Genomic DNA, 21,558 nt, shown 5'->3' with positions numbered 1-21,558 from the left:
GTCCTCGGGCGCCCGCACCAATAGGAGGGCTAGGATGGAAATCAGATGGGTCTCAGAAGGCAGATTCATGTTGGGTCATTATGTTTGTGACAAACAGAGCAACAACTAAAGGACATGCTAATCACAAGTAGCAGCTGGTCCTTGGTCTTCCCAAATATGCCCTGCTCTGCAGAGGAGACCGCTGCTTAGAGCTCCGAGGCTGGGTCAGGATCCAGGATAGCCTCTCACTCTCTACCCCTGGGAAAGCCCTCAGCCTTAGCTTCCCAATCTGCTATGTGGCATAATGGCAACTCACAGGCTTATCGAAGCTTGTAAACTAAGCAGGAGAAACTAAAGGGCTGGGCCTCTCTCCATCTAGAGGATGACACTCCACCCTCTGTCTAGATGACAGGACAACCACCCGTCCTCTGTCAAAAGGCTGTGTGAGGGGTAAGAGTATAACCACAAACTGCACACACTCCCTACCCTCGAGGGTGGCCTGTGGGCACAGGTAACACAGGGGTGCGGACAGGGCCATAGAAAAGGTGAGAACCAGGCCTGGAAGAACGGACCCTAGAAGTAAGCCTGAAGGTGGAGAATTTGTTAACCCACAGCTGTATTCTCAGTATATTTCCAGTACCTGGAATAGTTCTGGCACATCAGGATCCACTGGTGTTAAGGGACACATTTCTCACATTTTAAGTTACTTTGAAGTCAGACTGTGTCTTAGAAATCATAGAATGCCATAGTTTAACTGTATTTTTCTTTTTTAGTGATAAAGTAATGGTACCTCTAACAATCCACGGCATTTTAGATTTGATGAAATACATAATGGCTGCTTGATAAATATTTGTTGAATCAGAGAATGAACACTGACATGGCCACTCACCGACCATCGACAGGGAATTAGTTAAGTACATGGTGGGACATCTGCGGAATATTGTTCAGTCATTAAAAAATAAAGTTTAATCTTAAAATGCATAATTTAATGTAAACATATTTATAAATATGTATAGATGTAAATCTAAAAGTATATTTATAAACAGATCTATATATACATATGTAGTTAAAATATCGAGGATGTACTGTTAAAAGGTTAAAAGAAGCAAGTTTTAGGGATTTTAAAATATGATCCTCTTTTTTAAAAAACAAACTTATTATATATGTTATAAACACATCCGTGTATCTTGAAGGATAGTTAGTCTATGCATAGGAAAAACCTGAAGAACTACACACTGGACCGTCAGCAGTGTTTGTCTCTGGGCGGTGAGGCTATGCTGTAAATTCCAGCAATACAATCATTTTTTACAAGAAGCTGTATTACCTTGTAGGCAGAAAATCCAACAAATGACAAGAAAGTGAGGCCGTGAGTGGGGGTGTGCTGAGGCCGTGGACAGTGGGCCAGAGCGATCTCCTACCCTTGAACCCTGGAGTGCAGGAATCGTCTTGGGCAGCGGGGGGTCTCAGGGCCTTTGGGTCACACTGCTCACTGACCACGCACAAGGCAGGAACCTCTATCACAGCCTGATTAGGCATCATGTGTCACAGACTGGAAGGGACCTGAGTGAATGCTGGGAACACCTGCACTCCCATGGAGGTGGCCAGAATGAGGAGCAGGGGCATCTGTACTCACCAGGATGAAGAAGTACCAGGGCTGCGGCACACCAAACTGCCCTGGAAGGACAGCCTCCACGTACCAGGTCACCAGGCCATAGAGGATGGAGTCCAGCAGCAGCATGCCCAGCACTTGCCCAAAGGAGAAGTCGTCGTCCACGTTGACGGGACTCAGGAGGTCTTGCCACTGGATGCCCGTGCCTGGAAGACACACCAGGATATGGGCCTGAGATGAACCCACAGCTCTCGATGGCACACCTGCGTGCGTCACTACCAAGTCAGCGTGACCTCTCCATTCTTGCTTTTATAGCAAACCTGATGATTCTCCGCAGGTCTTCAAGATAAGAATAAATTACAAAATCGATGTTATAGAACTAGCAAAAGCTCATTAACTGACTAGATGGGCTCACGTTTGATTTATGACATATATGCACATAAACGCATATATCCATATACATAATACATGTATACATATACACGTATGCACACACATTTGGGGTAAGCCTAACACTGGAACAGAGTACATTTCATATAAGTCTTTTTAAAAACGGAAATACTCTGGACACATAAAAAGCTCTATTTAGTGTTGTTCATAGTGTTTTGTCTTCTCTCTCTTTTGCAACAGTACAGTCCAAATGATGCTTGAAGATTCTGTGTAGCCAGACCACCTTTTGTCAGCTTGAGGTGGCTGCTCTCTGACCTTGGTCAATGTTCATTTTCAAACAAATAGAAATTTGTCTGTTTTAAGAAAATTCAGTATAGAAGTTTGAAAAACAAGAGGTGTCATATCGTTAGTCTTCTTCGTAAATAGCTTTTTAAAAACTATTTGAACCTTGGAAGAGACTGTGCATTTAAAAAGTCTACAATTTATCACATACTTCTAAACATGGAAAAAGCATAAATTTAAAAGTTAAAGTGTTAGAAGATATTGCCAAGTGAAGAAAAAATTCTAAAGATAAAGCCACACTGAAGGTTCCTGTGGCTACCCACCTGGCCTCCTTTCACAGACTCACGACCAAAAAGCTACAACTAGAAATTGCATGGTTGGAAGAAATGAGAGTGTTCATTCTGAAAAAGAACATCTAGACAGGGCTGGGCCCAGGTGGTCTGAAAATATGCACAGGTCAGACATTTAGAAGGGAGACTGCATTTCATCTCCTGCTAGTGGAGCCAGCACAACACGCAGCAGCTCCAGGGAGACAGATGGCAGCATACCAGCCTCACAGAAACTCACCTGAACCCCTTGTGCCTTAGAACCAGAGCAAGCAAGAGAGGCGGGGAATTCTGTGGGAGGCGTCTGAGTGATCATAAATGAATGGGACCTTCTTGTAAGTGGTGAGCTCTCTATCTCTAGAGACTCCCCAGCAGGTGAGGGGTTAAGGGTTACACTAGGGCCCTCTCATCTCTTTACAGGAGCAGGCTCCACTGCCTCAATTGAAAGCTGAGTGGCTACAGCAGGGTTTGCAAAGTGGGCGCCCACAGGCCAAAGTCAGCCCAAAGAAGTGTTTTATTTGATCCTTATATTTTAAAAATCAGTAAATTTCACAAAAATCAAGAAAACAATATTCTTGTCTTTCCCTTGTTTCTTTTTCAGGCCTCCCCATCCTTATCGCCAATTATTACAGGCTTCTAAAGAACAGAAAGTAGGGAGATGGTAATTGCACCACATTACCGAGAGCTAGGGTTGGATCAAAACCCACGGATTTTGAGAACTTGGGTGTGATCATTCTGAAAGCCTATTGAGGCAGGCACAAACTCAGATGTAACTGAGTGGAATCTCACGTTGGCAGGTGCAGATGCTCACATCTAGTGTCTTCCTGCAGTAACAGCTGTTTCCAGGTAAAGCCTCGCAAGAGAGAGTCCAAGCAGAATCACCTCCACCTCTAGTAATAAACAGACACGTCTGGACAGCTAAGTAAGAGATGCCTTTGGAAACAGGGCCTCAGTATCAGCCACCACTTGGCCAGTGTATAGTCCTGCCTTTGAGTTCTTGCAAGGGCAGATCATGAAAAAGAAAATACTCACCTTTTGCTTCAAATTTTCCTATAAGCTGGGCTCCCATCGCCATGGCAACATTGGACAGGAGACAGGAGAAGAGCTTCTGGCTAAGAGTCATCCAGTTGTATCGAGGAGCAACAAACAAGTAGGGGATGTATGTAAAGAAGTATAGAAAGCCTCCGACAGCTGCTGCCATGTTGGCTACAGATAAAGAGAGGAAGACAAGTATGAAATTATGCAAAAGAATTTGTCTAAGTGTGTCAGAAGGGAGCCTGTGCTCCATCCAAGGGATCCCTCATGGGGCGACTGCCTGATTCCTTCCCTGCATCAACCTTCAGTGCGGGGACACAGACCTGGTGCTGGGAAACTCCAGCCTTGGCCTGCAGCCTCTTGTCTTGTCAAGGTGCTTGTGCCCTAGGGAATGTGACCCTGCCTAGGGCAGCACATGTTCTCCTCATCCCGGGACCCCACACTGACTTCTCCAGCCCTCTCCTGCAGACTTCCCCTCTAACTGCCTTGACATCATACACCTGACATGACTAATACTGAGCATCTCCAGCCTTGCTTCTCAGTAGGTTCTCAGTGAGTATCTGTGGGATGAACAAGTGAATTAGAGGGGCAGACCTCTAATTCACTTGTTCATCCCACAGATACTCACTGAGCACCTACTCTGTGCTAGGCCCTGTTCCAGGCACCAGGGAGACCACTGCAAACAAAACAATGCACCCCCACCCCGAGTTTATATTCCAGTGGGGACACAGATAGTAAACAAATGAGTAAAAAGGCAAAGATTGGGGACAAGTCATTCCCTGGACCAGGAGCTGTAACTATGATGAGGTAGCCAAGGAAGGCTTTGATGATAAGGTGACCTGAAAAAGGCAAAGACCAGATTGTGGAGGTGTGGGGAGAACAGCGTGGCTTTAGTCCATGCTGGTGGCCCTCAAATGCTTTGGTCTTAAGGCACATTTACTCCCTTAAAAATTAGTAAGGATGTCAAAGAAAATTTGTTTAGGTGGATTACATAGATAGACAGACAGACAGACAGATAGAAAAGACAGATATTTACTGTATTAGACATTAGTATTAAGAAAATTTAAAACTATTTAAGAATAAAAGTAAACCCATTATAAGTTAACATAAATATTTTTATAAAAAACAATTCCATTTCCCACAATTTAGTGAGACAAGTGCATTGTGTTACATTTTTGAAAACCTCTGTCACATCTGACTTAACAGATTATAGCTGGACTGTCCTATCTGCTTCTGCATTTACTCTGTTGTGTTATACTGTTTTGGATGAAATGAATGAAGAAATCAGATTCACACAGATAAGTAGTTGGAAAGGTAGGGATATTTCATAGCCTTTCAGATATTTGTGGATATTCTTTTTTGACACTCTACCATTCGACAAGTGGTAATTTCTTAAAAACTAGGTGCCCTGTGGAATGAAACCAACCAATGAACTTTTCATACTCTCTTACATTAAAATCTGTTAGTATAACTTGCACTTTGAATGGATTCATCTCCTTGCATGATTTTGTAACACTAGTCATTTGGAAAATATTGCTTACCGAGTTATGTAGATCTCCTAAATGTAGACACATTTCATTATACAACAGGGAAACAGACATTTCTCCAAAGAGGACATACAGATGACCAACAGACACATGAACAGTGGTGCTCAACATCACTGATCATCTGGGAAGTACAAATCAAAGCCACTATGAGATATCGCCTCACACCTGTCAGAATGACTATCATCGAAAAGACAACAAATAACAAGTCCTGGCAAGGACTCAAAGAAAAGGGAACCTCGTGCACTGTTGGTGAGAGTGTAAATTAGTGCAGCCACCATGAAAAACAGTATGGAGGTTCCTCAAAAAATTAAAAATAGAACTACCATATGATCCAGCAGTTCCACTTCTGGGTATTTATCTGAAGGAAACAAACAAAAAAATTATTTGAAAAGATACATGCACCCCTATGCTCCCTGCAGCATTATTTACAATAGCTAAGATATGGAAGCAACTTAGGTGTCTATCAATAGATGAATGGATAAAGATGTAGTACATATATATAATAGACTATTACTCAGCCATAAAAAAGAATGAAATCTTGCTATTTGTGACAACATGGATGGACTCAGAGAGTATTATGCTAGGTGAAATAAATTGGATGGAGAAAGACAAATACTATATGATTTCACTTATATGTGGAATCTAAAATACAAAACAAACAAACACAAAAAATAGAAACAAACTTGTAGATACAGAGAACAAATTGATAGTTGCCAGAGGGGAGGGGCTGGGGAAAGGGCTTTTAGAAAAGGGGAAGGGGATTAAGAAGTACAAATTTCCAATTATAAGATAAGTCATGGGGAATATAATGTACAGCATAGGAAATACAGTCAATAATATCATCATAACTATGTATGGGACAGATGGTTACTTATTGTGGATCACTTTGTAAGGTATATAAATGTTGAATCACAATGTTGTACACCTGAAACTAATATACTGTATGTCAATTACAATTAAAAATAAATTTTAAAAAAGAATTATTCAGGGATGTTCTTCAATATCCAGAAAACTGCATCCAAAGGAAGGTGCAGAGCGCAAAAAACCCTCATTCTCTGTGTCATTTCTATTTATCCCGAATGAAATTGCCTTGTTTTCTGAGATTTGGATCACCCCACAGTCCTCTTCCCAGGGGGGTAGGATGACTCACCTTTGCTGAAGAAGGTGCTGACCATGAAGCTGAAGGAGATGGAAGAGACAGCAAAGCAGGTCAGGAAGACCAGCACCAGCGAGGGGTCGCTGTGTGTGAGCACCGCCACATCCTTCTTCACCTGCTCGGCATGCCATCCCAGTGGTCAGCATGCACAGGTTACAGCAGGGAAGGTGGAGACAAAACCAGGAAGAGCTGTGTAAACAGTCTGGCCACAAATGAAACCAGTGGGGATGGGCGAAGGAGCTATGCTGAGCATGTGCCTGAGAAACCATCGTTCCTCTCTACGGAGCCCAGGCAGACTCCCCTGAAAACCACAAATGTCTGCTCTTAACATCAGACAGCCTCTCGAAGCCACGCTTACCTTGATGCAGAAGAGCAGGGTCATGAAGAAGACGGCGATGAGAAGGAAGAGTAAGAAGAGCAGGAACCATGCGGTCCAGTGCAGCCAGCTGCTGAGCCCCATCATGCGCATGTACTCCTGCGGGGAGAGTGGCATGCTTTCTGACACATGCCCTGGACACCGGCTGGGGTGAGCGCCCACTGCCTGCCATACCAGGCCCTGGCACCTTCTTCACTCTGACTTTCCTTAGAGCTTCTGAGTGTGGGTGTGACTGTGCAGATGCCCAATGTCGTACAGGGCCAAGAGAGGACACAGCACACCTGAGCCACAGACCAGGAGTGAGAACAGTGAAGAACACGCTGGCTGGAGGCAGAAGATGCAGGTCCCACTGTCATGCTGGCCCTTGACTTTGGGGCATGAGGAATTTTGCACTCTTCCTACCTTTCCCCAGTCTTAAGTGCTACCCACCTGGGACGCCCTCTCTGCTCCTCAGCAAGGAGTAGCCATCTTTCCCCTCGCCCCAAAGAACTCCTTTGCACTCTACTTGGCTACCAGCCCCCAACCCCCACCTCCCACACCCCAGCTCTTCATTCAGGGCCTGATATGGGCACATGTCTGTGTTTACTAAGCTAATGAACTCCCTCAGCAGTCTTTCATTCTATGGAGCAATCCCAAACTCCTGGCCTGTGGTTCCCAGTCTTCTCCAAGTGCCCCTGGCTACCCCCTAAGAAGCCATGTGGTGGGGCAGCTGGTGCTGGGGTTCTGAGTCAGCAAAGCGGAGACGGGGCCCTCCGCAGTCTAGTACCAACCACGCTAATGCCCTTGCTGCAAAGTGTGACATTGGGGCTACGCCAGGATCAACAGTGGTGGTGGGAATGCTTTAGAAGCCAGAGGCACTGTGTCCCCTCTTGCTGTTCTGAAATGGGTTGTTGTGAGGAGTGATGGCCCCTACAGGAAGGATGGGAGCATAGTGATACCGGGTCAGGCCTTCCTCGAAGGTCCCAGTCTGGCTGTCAGGAGGTGTAGTCAGGAAACTCTGCTCCTGCACTGACAAACTAACCAAAGAGTCCGGGGCCACCTAAGCTTATGCTGTTCAATATAGTGGCCAGTGACCACGTGCGGCTATTTCAACTGAAATTAATTAAAATAAAATAAAAATTTCAGCTCCTCAGTCATGCTAGCCACAAGTGCCCAGTGGTAACGGTAGTGGACACAGGACACATCCCTCCATCATCACAGATTGTTCCATTGGACAGCGCGAGTCTGGGAGAGGGGACCAGCGTTGATTAAGTGTGTTTTATAAGTCAAGCCCCGAGCCAGGCTGCTGATTTTCCAGCTTATTCTTATGCACGATTTCAAACCCCTAGAAAAATGCAATGATTGGTCCAGTGGTCACTCACAACCTACCACTTAGGTTCAGCAATCATTTAACATTCTGTCACATTGGTTTTATTTATGTACTGGTAGGTGTGCATGTGTACAAACATTATTTTCTGAACCAATTCATTGTCTACTGCTAACTATTTAAACTAAACATCGTACCACTTTATTAGTTATTTAAGGTGCCCACCTCATCGGTTCTCCCAGCTCTAATAATCATAGATTTGATGTCTTTGAGAATATTCTAAATGTTATTTATTTCACTGGCACTGCAGACATTGCCAAAAGAGGAACTTTAAATAAATTTTGGACAATTTTGGCAGTGTCATTGGTATGGGTTTACAGGTGACACTGTTCATTCAGGTGCATTTAATTAAGTCTATTCCTTAAAGTGATACTTTATATACTTCTGAATTTCCTATCATGTTCTGTCTGACACTCTAGAACCACAATTGTCCTTGATCTATATGCCAAGTTAATTAGCTTTCTTCTGTTCAGCCATATATTTAAACACTTTGGCTCGCTGTTGATCTAATCTTCAGAGCAGCTCTATAGAACAGAAAGAGAATGTGAGCCACACATATAATTTAGAATTTCATAGTAGCCACAAAGAAAAAGTTAAAAGAAATAAGTAAAAATAATTTCAATGATTTATTTTACTTAACTCAATATGTCCAAAATATTGTTCTTTCAACATATTATCAATATAGAAATTACTAACTAGATGGTTTACATTATTATTATTATTTTTTATACTAAGGCTTCAAAAATCTGGTGTGTGTTTTATATTCTCAGCACAACTTAGTTTAGATCAGGTGCACTAAAAGTGCTGGAAGCCCTTAGGGATTCATGGGTCGCCTGCTGGAGGAGGCAGGTCCAGAGCCACACTCCTTCCTTAGTAAACTTATCACAAAATACAGAGCTTTCTTACAGTTTTTAAAATATGGATATACCAGGGCTGGTTTCAAAAAAGTTCCGAGATAGGCTAGAGCCACAGTGGGCGCCTGACCCATGTCAAACTGCCCTGTGCTTCCAGCGCCCAGGAGCTGCCCCTGCCTGACGACAGGGCCCAGGACACAACTGCCCCACAGTGGCACTGTGCCTAGAACCACCTTGCCAAAATGTTTTAAAGCCAAATGCAAATAGAGTACCTTCAGTTTCCTCTCCTTTTCCTGCACGACAGCCCGGATGATGGTGAGTGAAGTGTAAGTGAAACTCAGCATGAGCAGCAGGGGTAGCTGGTACTGGATGGCGACGAGAAAGGGGTCCGAAATGAAAGGCGGGTACGGGAACCTCTTTGCGATCACAGTGAGCTTCTCAAACAGCTGGTTTGTGGAGGCGTTTGCGTGGTACTGCATGATGGCTCTGTCCACTGCATGCTGCACAGCCAGGAAGCCTTCCCGGATGTACCCTGAGTGTGGGAGCACAGGACATGCCAGCGCATGGGGTCAACATGCATCAGAAAAGCCAGCCACAGAATGGGATGCTGCTTGCTCAGACAGCCCCACACACTGAGCTGTACCAGAGTTTCACTGGGGAATGAATGTAGCTGTAAAGCGACATCACCTAATGCCCTAAGGTCTTCTTCACGCTTCCAGTTTGTAGGGACCACCTGAGTTCCTTGGCTGGTGGCCCCTCCCTCCCTCTTCAAAGCGAGCCAGGCAGCATGTCTTTAACCCTACTGCTGACACCACATCTTCCTCTGACCCTCTCTTCTGCCTCCCTTGTCCACTTTTAAGGACCTAGTGATTGCAGTGGGCTCAAAGGGATTATTGATAATAATCTTGCTCTTAAAGCCAGCTGATTAGCACCTGTAATTCTATCTGCCACCTTAATTTCCCTTTGCAATGTGTCTTGACATATTCACAGGTTCTGAGGATTAGGACGTGGACATCTTTGGAGGGCCATAATTCTGCCAATCACGGAGAGCTCTGCCCTTGAGTTGCCTTCTTAAAGGGATGCAGGCACCACAGCCCAAAGGCCGCTGCTGTAAGACCTTTGTGCACCTTGTGGTTTCTCCATGCTGGCTCTTGTTGACTCCCCGAAGTGGTTTGTAATAAAATTCTTAAAGTAAAAAAGGGCCTGAGAGGAGTGATAAACTGGGAATAAACTGGGACTATGGTTTTCCAGTCCACAGCGAAGCTTGGGAGGAACTGAGCCTAAAGAAGAAGTAGGCACAGCCTCAGGAGAAAAAAAGGCAGCCCCAGTCCCCGAGCCTGAGTCCAGGAAACAGAGAGGGGGGCATGGAGTACAGGCCTGGGTGGCATGGGTACCCTCTCTCACAAAATACAGTGACATTTAGAACAAGGACCACATTGCTTAAAAAGCCTATAAGTGCTCGCTTTGGCAGCACATATACTAAAAAAAAAAAAAAAAGCATATACAACTGTATATACAGAGGCAGCAAGGAAAATAAGGAAAATGTAAAATCGAGCCCAAAAGATTCAACACAAACTGAAGCTTTCTAAAAACTGAAATATAAATGTTTCATTCAAGAGCATATGGCTTCTGAGAAACAGGAGAAAGCCTTTGCTGTTTTCAAAGATCATCTTAGCCTTTCAAGAGCCAGTTTTACTGGATGCTTTCTTCTTTCTCTACAAAGGTCAAATATTCCTAAAAGTATTTCTGCAGAGAAATGCAAGGCCCGTTTCCCTCGTGTTATTATTACCAGTCAGCACCTCAGTGGGTAATGCAGCCTGAAAAGTGCTTCTCACCAGGTTCTCCACCATCAGGGGACGTGCGTTCCCTCGGTCCTGGGTTTGGGAAAAGTGGAAAAAGGGAAGAGGTGTGCCATCCCTCTGTCTCCTTCAGGAAAAAGGAGCCTGTTTGGGTCCACATGTAATTTCTTCGTGTGTAACTGAACCGTAAGTGATATTTTACCTGTGGAAACAAAGAGAAAACCAACTGCTCTCAGGCATCCAGATAGAGGAACAAACACCTATATCAAATGAGAAAGGTTAGAAGACTCTGTTATTCTGTGAACTCACTACTCTCCCAGTACCTCCTTCCCCCACCAATGTCCATGTGGTCTCGGAATGTCAGAACAAATGATCCTGTCCCGGGGGAGCAGGGAGCCCCGCAGGGGCACCTTGAGTGTTCTCTGCTGCCCCTCTTTTGCCATATAGCCACATGAACTCTATATGCGAGTGGATAAGAATTTGATGATTTCCCAGTCTTAATGTCATTGGGCAAGCAAAGAACTTTTTTGGGGGTTTGTTTTAAATATATAATTGAAATGCTAATGCCACATCATATTTCAGTCCCAAGTATCTGCTACTTTCTTATCTATCCTATTTGACTCTATCCAAAGAGGCCTGGAGGCCAGGAACACCTTTTATGGAATGAGAGGATATGGAGGGGCCCGCAGTGACAGCCTATGGGCCACTTTCTTCAGGCAGATAAGGTTTCTAAACTGCTCTGGCCTGATGGGCTAAAACATCCCCAGGGCTCCCTTGGTGGGGACCAAGATGGCAATATTGGACCCAAAGGGACAGTTGGATATTTACTCCCAGGCTGACAGTGCTTTTGCAGGCTGAATTAGTTCATGGGGTGGAAAAGGCGGAGGGGTGAGGGGACTTGGCTTTGTGGGGCTGGGTCCTCACCGCCAGCGGCAGGGGGTCCTTGCTGTGGTTGAAGGTGTGCTCAAATACCACAGCGGCCAGCACATTGGAGGAGCGGTTGTCATACTTGATGTAGTCCTCAAAGTCCTTCTCTGAGGGAAAGCCGCGAACTGTGGAGAGCATTGGAGCTGAATTGCCCAACTGTCCCCCTACTTGAAAAACTCTGGACAGTTCAGGTCATTTGCAGATAAGACTGCAAACTTACAAGTTTCTCTAAGGCTGTGCAAACCCTTCCTGAGACTTGAGGAGGCTTTTGTTTCTGGCAGAGGAGGGCTGTTGTGAAGATGGACAGAAACTCACGATCATAGCCAGTTTCTGGAGAGACTGGAGGTAAGGCTGGCAGCAACACCAATTCCATAACCCTCCTCCATGCTGGCGGCCACCCTGTGCTGGGTTCCACTGCCAGGGTCGGCCTCCCTCATGGCCATAGTGATGAGTTTTAAAAATTCAAGTATACACTAATATGTATTTTGCTAAATGATTCTCTATCACCCAGACCCCACTTCACATAAAAGTTTTACTATAATCACTCAGTAAGGGACCAAGGGTCTTCCCATAAGTGTTTGCTACATTGAATTAAGCAAGACACAGGAGGAAGACATCAAAATCAAAAGGAGAAAAATGGGATAACACTTTTTATCCTGAAAGCAAAGAGCTAGAAAAGGTGACTAGCATGTGTTTACTGGAGTGTCCTTCAACAGGCTTCCTAATGACTTTTTTTTAGAGCTGCCCTCTTCAAACCACATCTCAGAAAAGGTTCTTGGTACCATGCTTTCAAACTGCATCTTGCCTTTGTAATTAAAGAGCCTTCCTTGGGTATGTGGCTGCCTATTCCCACTGTGGGTAGTATGTTGCTGCTCAAGCTGTCACTCGTCACTTCATTTGGCCCTCACAACTCTGGTCCCCACTTTATAATGAGACACAGCCAATGAGAGGAGATGCTGGATCTGGACAATGGCCTTGAGCCACATAGAGAGAAGGATTCCACAGAACACCTTACGTCTCATGTTGATCACCAGCGCCCTCCGGGCTGTCTCTGTGATGGTCTTCACGGCATCACTCTGGGAAGGGATGTAGGCTAGCTCCCAGGCATCTCCTGGAGGAGGGAAGCTGAAGAACAGGGGCAGCTCCTGGATGGACTGGGTGGAGTATATGGTGGCCTTGGGCACATTCTCCGACTGGATCTTCAAGCGAAGCCAAATCAGGATCCCAGAAAACAGCAAGGGTAAGAGGAGTTCCAAGACTGTCACCAGGACCTTCCGCTTCTGGAAAAGAAATGGAACCACATGACGGTGGATCACAAGGTAGAGGAGTAAGCTCATAGAGCCCCCTCCTCCAGGAGTGCCTCCTCTACCAGGCTCCTCTCATGCCTTGAGCCCCTGCCTCCCAAGGCACCCACATGGTGGGCATGTTCTTCCTCCCGCCATGTCCCCAAAGGCGGGACATACCTGCAAAGTGTAGTTCTTCCAGAGCAGGAGAGCCAGCTGCCTGAGCACTGCCATCCTCTTGCCAGGAGGGATGCTCAGCACTAGTTACAGACCAAAGACAAAAAGTTAGCGTGTGCCATGAAAACATGATTCGTGTTTCGGGGAGAACAGGGAAAAGTGGAGATGATTCAGTCTTAGGACACATACCTTCCTCTCCACATTTCTCCTCACCGTTTATACCACTGTAACTCAAAGTAGAACCAAGGAGAGAAAGACACCAGTTCTATTCCTTACACTCGAATACACACTCTTTTATGAAACTGACCTTGTTTCTTTTCAGAACATAAGATCAACTGAACAGGCTTTTATACGCAACGTGACTGCTGGAGTGCTATTTATCATTCTATAAACATTATTCAGGTGTTCTTTGTAGTTCATATGAATGTGCTATTTCTTAGGAAAATATTCATGCTGATGGAATTCTCTTCCCTGACTTTACTCTCAGCCAAAAACAGAATGAGTAAAAGGTCCTGGCTTGGAGTAAGGGTGGGGATGATTTCTAAGACTTGGAGAGGGTTGTTGTGGGGAAGAGGGAGGAGAGGCCTGGGATTGGGGCTTCCTGATCCCTCTGTGGCCCTCCCTTGCCTGGCTGACCCAGGAGCAGGACACAGGTACATAGATACATGGGTGGATGATGGAGCATGCCTTCCCACCTCAAGCCCTAGGGACCAGTTTTTCTGCTTTAACTCTGAGATCGGTATGTGAGCCTCCACACAAGCGTGGTCATTTTCCTCCAAAGAAAATCTATCTGTGTCACTATGAATATTATATTTAAATCCGGCACATAAAACTGGGAAAGCTGGGTAAGTAGGCTGAGAGATTACCAAACATAAGAGATAGCAGAGGTTTAGAAAGTTCTCCCTCGATTAAGGGAAACCCATTTCACTAGATTTTAGGTGCGAGAAGCAGAGACACTCAGCCCAGAGTTCATTAGATGCTTACCTGCTAAAGAAGGAAGTGGTCTGAATTAGCTCAGAAAGACCCCACAAGGCCCAGGACACAGAGGTACCACGTTCCGAAAGCTGCGGGCATGGAGGCCAAGGCGTGGACCAGGCTGCTCAAACCTAAGGTAGGCAGCGAAGGTGGCAGAAGAGGGAGGCCCCAGAGAACTCCTAGTCACCGTCCACTTGCCAAAGTTCAGGTGGAGCGAGAGGAAGCCTTCACAGCTCACAGTCCTTTAAGTGGAGAGAAGCTCTGTGACTCAGGGGAAGCATTCTGAGTTCAGTGAACTGGCTCCACATTCAAGCTGATACTAGCCTACCGTCATCCATTAAGTGGGTTAAGATACCATGGAAGACTCAGACAAATGGCTAGTCAATCATTCATTAGAGAATATGAGCTAACACTACTGCTCAAAGGACTTGCCTCAAGACCCAGTGTGTGTGGAGTAAGAGCTTTTTGGTTTGTTTTTTAAAATGTCTAGTTTTGCTTTTGGCTTTGGTCATTTGAAAATCATTTCCATTAAAGCTCTTTTTAAAAATTAAGCTCTTGCTTTTTTAGAAAAGATGTGTGTGTCCATATCTAATAACCGTAAGTCAAAAGTTATGCTTTAAATATTTATAGACAACAAAACTGCAAGAACTTTTTTTACACATTAATTTAAAATATGGCTTTCAGTTAATCACATGGTTAAAATGTGAAGAAACTGAAGCTAAAACAGTAGGAAGTACAATTAAGTGACAATTTAATAAATTATCCAAATTCTTTTAAAATTAACAAGGCTATCTTAAGAATCAGTTGTAGACAGTTAATATAAGAGCAGTGATTTAATGATACCCACGGAGGCCTTTGGTTTATGAAAGGTTTCTACAAGTGAGCTAGGCTTAGAGGGAAAGACAGGGCCTCCAGCTGGGGCCAGTCATCCTGAGGCTAATATGGCTTGACCAAGATGAACTTTCTTCCTCTTCTAAGAGGGGAATGGAAAACATGTCACAGTTCAAAGAGGTATTCTGGTCAGAGATTGCCTTTTCTGGAAAAGTCTGGCCATGAAAGACACATCTCCATGCTTAATCCTATCTCTCTAGGCCCAAGAGGGGCTGGGGAGGGATGAGCAGGAAGACAGACTGTCCATCTTCCTATGAGGCTGGACAGCAACATCTGGGAACTGACCTGAGTCCTGGGAGAGGTCCGTGGTTGCAGTCTTCCTCCAGGGCTATGGGAGGACTGGCCGGGAGGAGGCGGCCCTGCGTGGAGGGCTTTTGGGTGGGGCCAGTGGGGTGACCTTGGAGATCAGGAGCACTGGGGCCTCTCGGGACATCAGGAGGGGCCTGGGGCTCACTGGCATGACTCTCTGGCACCTCTGGGCAAATGGAGGGTGCTAGAACATAATTTGGAAAATAATCATAAAACACTAAGTATGTTACTTAAAACAGAGCAGATACGATAACAAAGAAATATGAATTTAGGAAAACAGAGATCAGATCGCAAGGGTAGCTTTTGTTCTCTCCTGCTACATTAAAAGATAAGAAGCTTTTATATTATATATTTTTATACTTATACAGCCTCCTAATCCAGCTCCGGCTTCTGGTATCATCACCCTTTTATAGATGAAGAAACTAGGAGGAAAAACCTGCCCCAGGATCACACAGCAAGAAAGCCACAGAGCCAGGATCTGAACCTCCCAGTCTGCGTTTTAAACTGCTATGCCATTACATCTTTGTGTATTTAAAAACAATAAACATCTTTTTAGAAATTTGTATATATTAGTCCCAAAACATAGCATTAGAAATCATAAGAAAAAAACATCCCTTGAGCCCCACCAACCTTAGTAGGTATTTTATTTATTTCTGTCCCCCACAGCACCCAGCTCGTTGCTTTGCACATGCCAAGCTTTATCTGAAGTCTTGCCAAATATTATACTTGCATTTGTTCTGTTTGAGTAAAAAAGAATTTAAAGGAGATTCCCGGAATTACAAAATTGGGAAAGCTTTCTGGTTACAAAAGCAAATGTACATGAGGAAAGGAAGTTAAAGTTCCTTAAAATACTTGATCCTTTGGCACCAAAAGTCCCCAAAGTGGGGATGGCCTCGATCCAGAACCAGCCCAGGCGGGTTCTACTCTAAGGCAAACACTTGGCCACTTGCAAAGCCATCACCTCCGCCCCACAAGAGCATATCTGAGAACTTTCCTCTGCAAAGGCTCACTTCACTCCTCCAGGGACACAGCCAGGAAGGGAAGGGAAAGCTTTTTTTTCTACTAAAAGGCTTATTTGCTTACTGTTAAAATATTAAACATTACACAAATCGTTGAGTATTTCAATGTTTGCTTTTTAGGTAAGCAATTGAATTGGTCCAGAGTGAGTGCATACTGTGGGCTGCTAATTTCTGAGAAGTCTCTTGATGGCACATAGAATTCCTCTAAAAATGGTTTTCCCAGTAGCATTAGTTTAAGAGCTACGGGTTGTGCCAGTTTACGAGCACCCTCAGTTCTTCAGGGACCCACCACTCAGCAGCACTCTTTAACACACATTAAGGGGTTCAGACACCTCCACTTTTTTTGTTTTTTGTTTTTTTTCATTACGGGCTTAAATATATTCTCCAATTTATATGCGCTTGTGCAAAAAGAAAATTATTTTTGCATATATGGAACAGAATGGTGTTAACAGTTCTAGAGAGGTCACTGCTGAGCAGGCCTCAAGACCAGCAAGCAAAAGTGGACAGGGCCCCTGTGCAAGGCACACACCCCATTATGTCACGTGTTCCTGTTGTATCGCAGGCTCAGCACATCTCCTTCTCTGGAAGTCTAAGTCTGCACAGGCCTGGAGAGAGGTATTAGTGGGAAGGAGGAAGTCTCAATAAAGCCACAGGCTTACCTCCTAATGTCACACACAGAGCAGAAAACCATGGTTCTGCCCTCTTTACCACAGATATGGAATAGAGAGATGGCCTTGTTGGTGGCGCTGGCCAGGACTCGGCACTTTTCCTGAGGACTGAGGTGGGTGAGGACCCATCTCAGCAAGGAAAGCACTTCCTTATTGACATGGGGAATCCACAATAGTCAGCAGTATTTAAGGTCTATGTGGGTACACACTGAAGAAGGCATGACACGTACTTAATGTTTGTGGTAGAATCTGTGGCCTTTTAGGACACACAGACAAAAAAGCATGTATTCATCCAGCAAACATTTGGCAAGTGCTCACTGTGTGATGGGCACTTGTTCCAGGTACTAGGAATTTGGAAACGAAAATCCCAATGTTCTTAATCCAAGGCATTCACAGTCTGTGAATGTTTGCACGTGTTTTAATTGCTATAACTGAAGCCAAATAAAGCATCGTGAGATTCTGGAGAAGACTGAATTCGGAGTGTGTGTGTGTGTAAAAGAGAGAGCACTCTGGGAAGGCTCCCAGGAGGAGGGTTACATGGGTGACTGTCTCAAGTTTCTTGTTAGTTGGGGTGGGGAGGGTATTACAAGATCACAGAGAAGTAAAAGTGTGTGGGGAATCACAAGTAGTTCTGAGAAGTATGGAGAGAACCGCAGAGAATGAGCCAGAAAGGGAAGCCATCACGGCCATGTACGCTGTGCCAAGAAGATAGCTGGGGTGGGAGTCCAAATGTGCAATAATGCCGCTTTAGAGTACTTTATTTTGCTTAATCTTTTACTGACTACATGATCTTTTTCGGGGTGGTGGTGGTGGTGGTGCATATACGAAAATGTCTAATTTATTATATTCTGCAGATGAAATATTCAAATACCACAAACACTATAAACACAGGCTGAAAATAGTAGGCACATTTATAGAGCAAGGAATGTAAGAAATTCTACTTATAAGTATTTTTCTTTAAAAAATGAGAAAAAAATGGCTTTACTAATACTTAATACATGGACTGACCCTGGCACCCTTGCTGGCCAGTATGTCAGCAGCCGTGGCACCCTGACAGAGGAGGGGTTCTGTGACATGGGGGTGACACGGGTCTTTGCCCACTAGTTTACTTTAAGCCTCTCAGACATGTTGGAGTTTACATGTTTCAAGATCATGGTCAACTGTGATCAATTAAAACAAAAACAAAAACAAGACTCTTAAATTGCCAAAGTTTTACAATACTTTGTAGGGACTCAAGAAGTAACTATGAGTATCTTTTGTCACGTGGAGTTTCATTGGTTATCTTGTGATTTAGAACTTGAGGATTTAATGAACATTTTCTTTCATGAAAAGTTCCAAATCTGAAGACTTTTCTTTCTTTTTTTCAGTGGCAAATGACTGCAGCAGTGCGTCAGCTAGCTTATTTCTTTTAAGCCAACATATCCAAACGAGTCCCTTCAAAGAAAAGGCGACAATGTGTGAGAGCTATGCCCTTTCAAAATAATCTTTGCCAAGAACTGAGCATTTATGAAAATAGATGTTTGGAGATGTTTCCACAATTGCGTGATTGTGTTGCCAGGGATGCTGCAAGAGAACCAACTACACGAACACTTACACCTGCACACCAAAAGCTTTGGGAACCAGATTTCTACCTCCCTGATAGCCCCTGAATGTTTATCAGCCCAAATTCATCAAGAGCCCTTGCATGATTGGTGAGGGAGATTGAAAAACAAGTACCGGACTCACAGCACCGTTTCTGTGCCTTCACGAGGTGTGTACTGTTTACCTGTTAACACTATGCACCACAAGAACTAGGAACTGAAATAAATAGAACACAGAATGAAACAGATTTTCAAATGCTAGGACATATGTTTCACCATTTTATAAGTGGGATGTAGACTCGATCACATGGCTTTCTTTAAAAACAGCATATGTTTGTACGATAGATTCCATACCATTAATACACTGAAAAAATTTAATCATGTTCACTTCGCCTCTCATCCCTTTAAAGGTTCTATATTTGTGTATATTTCTATGTCCATAATATTCAGGACAGTAGCATACACCTAATTTATAAATAAATAAATAAAATATATGGGGTACATGCTCAAATTCTTTCACACAAGAAAGTGCACAAGAAAAAGTTTGTGGACAATTTATTTACACAAGTGGCCCTGGCTTGGATGAGAGAAGAAATCCATAAGGCTCAGTCATTGTCTGAGGGCCTCCCACCCCTGCCCTACCCCCCTCCCCGGACAGGTTTGTGGCTATGGTCACTTGCATTGGGAAGCTCAGGTGGAGACCTAGTGTGCTGGTCTCACACTCAACACCACCACCAGCTCTGTTCAGGGGTGGGGTGGCCATCTCAAGATCACATAGCTGAATTTACACTGAAGTTCCTGGTAGGGGTTGGTAGGGCATATATTTTAAGCTAAAGATGTGGCCCAAAGGAGGCTATCAGGAGGGAGTTCCACAAAATCTGTGCCACTGCCTGCTTTTCTAACCCCTGCTGTGGCCTCAGTCCATTTCCAGTCCTGCTAGTTCATCTGCCTCTCTAGGTGCAGGAAATGAGGTAATGAGGCAACTGAGAATCCACAGGGAGATGTAACCATGGATCTTCTGTAAGGAGCAACGCAGCAAGCTCATTACTCAGCTCTTGCAAAGGTGCTTGCCTACCTGTTGACTCCACATCTCTTAAAATACACAAACAACTTGGAGCCATTCGGGGGGACAGGCACTACTCAAGTCCCCTGAGACAGGGACTGGCACACTTTCCCACTGGGGTCTGGGCCTTCTGTGGTTTTGTCTGTTTGGAATGCCACCCACCAAACCTGTCTCCACCTGAAATCCTACTTATCATTTCCCAGTCCAGTCCTAGCACCTCTGTGAAGCAGCCACTGATAACCTTTGCTCAGGGGATTTTCATCTTGGTTGCACAACGGAGTCTTCCAGGGGTGCTTTTCAGAAACTGATGTCTGAAACCCACCCCTAGACATCGTGGGCTCTGCTCTAGGCACGGGACTCTTGGCCCGGTGATTCTAATGTGCAGCCAAGGTTGAGACTTGCTCTTGTTGAGAGCCATCCAACCTCCATCCCTATACACCTGCAGCAGCTTTTCTAGATGTTTCATGTGGCACTTATCTCGTTCTGTCATATGCCACAGTTACTTGTGAATAAATCATCTATTTAGCACCACACAAGAGCAGGGACCACATCCAGTTAGTCTTTCAGTCACGAACAAAGCCTTACCCATCATTCTCCCAAGTTCTAGAATGCTTCACCCTCAACAGACTCAATAACAGAGGGTCTATTGCCATCTTGGGAAATAGGCCTGGAGAAGAAAATGTTAACTAGTGAGTCTTACCTGGGCCTTCCCAGTTGAGACTAAGTCAAAACAGGTTCCCATGAGACTGCCTGGCACATGTCTTTTTAAAAACAACTTGTGCTACCCTCTCTTGTTCCAAAGGCTGTCTCGTCAGAATGGTGGTAGATCACCTTAGAGAGGGAACAATGCCATCCTGTTTGTCAAACATAATAAGCAAGTGTTCGCTTAAAAAAAATTCTCTGAGAAGTTAAATAAGGGGGTGGAGTAGATTCTCAGGGCATCCATTTTTACCCATTTTCACTTTCTCTTAGATTTCCCATGGTGCAAACTTTCTAAAGGAAATCAGCCATCACCTTTTCAAGTTGACAAAAGGCAGCATCAAAATGTACGTAATCAAATGATATAGTTGCTCAAGAGAAAAGCATAACCCTTTTACTCGCAACTTGCCTGGGTCTCCACTCCAGTTACAGGGTCTCAGCCACTCATTCATCAAGGGTTCCTTGACTGCCTTGTCATGTGCCATGTGCTGGCTATATGCTGAGAATGTAAGCCCAGACAAGATCCAGTCCCTGACTTCAAGGAGCTCACAGTTCAGGAGGCAAAGGGTCAAACAAACAGAAATAATCCTATAAGGCAACGGCTTTAATTAAACGACATTCAAGGAAGTGAGAAGGTGGCCCTCCGACAGGAGACAGGCCCTGCTCTCATGAAGCTTATAGTGTACTGTTGAAAGAACAGATTCATACCAAATCCAGACTGACCATGGACACCAGAGGTTGTACTTAGGGTTGTTGCAGGCCCCTCCACTTAGATCAGGAGTTCGCTTCCTTCCGTCCCCCACACACTGAGAGTGGACCCCTGAACCCCCATTGGACCCCCCGTTCTGGGAATGAGGGTTGGGAGCAAGGTGGACGAGACGAGGAAGCATTCCCACCCACACTGGGAATCTCTGCACCGAGAGAGATGAGCCAGCAGCATCCTCGGCAGCCCTGCCTTGGCTATCTACCCTGGGACGCAGTATGGCTCTGGCAGGCAGGTGCTCAGAGTGCCTCCTGGATGAACGCCGGCGGGTCTTATGTCGGCTTGGCACAAAAGATTCCACAGAGATTCTGTCTCCGGGAAGGTTTAAGTTTCTCCGAGGGCTGCCGGCTTCAATGACCTGTCTGCGGGGATGGGACACGCCCAGAGGCTCGGGCGGAGGAGAAGCCTGAGTCAGGCCGGCCTGGCTCTGCCGGGAGAAGCACCTGCTGGGCCGGGGCCCGAGGGCGCAGGCAGGGCGGGGAGGT

The 21,558-nt window shown here is 45.0% G+C and overlaps 1 protein-coding gene across 1 annotated transcript in view; it reads right to left on the bottom strand.

The window, feature by feature from the left end:
- The window catches only part of ABCA3 (ATP binding cassette subfamily A member 3), a 40,911-nt gene that overhangs the window by 18,944 nt on the left and 409 nt on the right, over positions 1 to 21,558 (bottom strand). Inside the window, exons 2-13 of the mRNA XM_025048403.1 lie at positions 15,258 to 15,465; positions 14,091 to 14,323; positions 13,110 to 13,189; positions 12,662 to 12,926; positions 11,644 to 11,771; positions 10,756 to 10,921; positions 9,193 to 9,452; positions 6,683 to 6,799; positions 6,319 to 6,439; positions 3,619 to 3,792; positions 1,613 to 1,794; positions 1 to 29 (exon numbers count right to left, since the gene is read on the bottom strand). The exon at positions 1 to 29 is cut by the window's left edge and continues 35 nt beyond it. Of these exons, the coding sequence (XP_024904171.1) occupies positions 1 to 29; positions 1,613 to 1,794; positions 3,619 to 3,792; positions 6,319 to 6,439; positions 6,683 to 6,799; positions 9,193 to 9,452; positions 10,756 to 10,921; positions 11,644 to 11,771; positions 12,662 to 12,926; positions 13,110 to 13,163 (1,496 nt within the window). The 5' untranslated portion in view covers positions 13,164 to 13,189; positions 14,091 to 14,323; positions 15,258 to 15,465. The remainder of the gene's footprint in view (positions 30 to 1,612; positions 1,795 to 3,618; positions 3,793 to 6,318; positions 6,440 to 6,682; positions 6,800 to 9,192; positions 9,453 to 10,755; positions 10,922 to 11,643; positions 11,772 to 12,661; positions 12,927 to 13,109; positions 13,190 to 14,090; positions 14,324 to 15,257; positions 15,466 to 21,558) is intronic.

This window comes from Pteropus alecto, unplaced genomic scaffold, assembly GCF_000325575.1.
Source record: "Pteropus alecto unplaced genomic scaffold, ASM32557v1 scaffold44, whole genome shotgun sequence".
NCBI classification, from domain to species: domain Eukaryota; kingdom Metazoa; phylum Chordata; class Mammalia; order Chiroptera; family Pteropodidae; genus Pteropus; species Pteropus alecto.
This window is presented reverse-complemented; position numbering and strand designations above follow the sequence as displayed.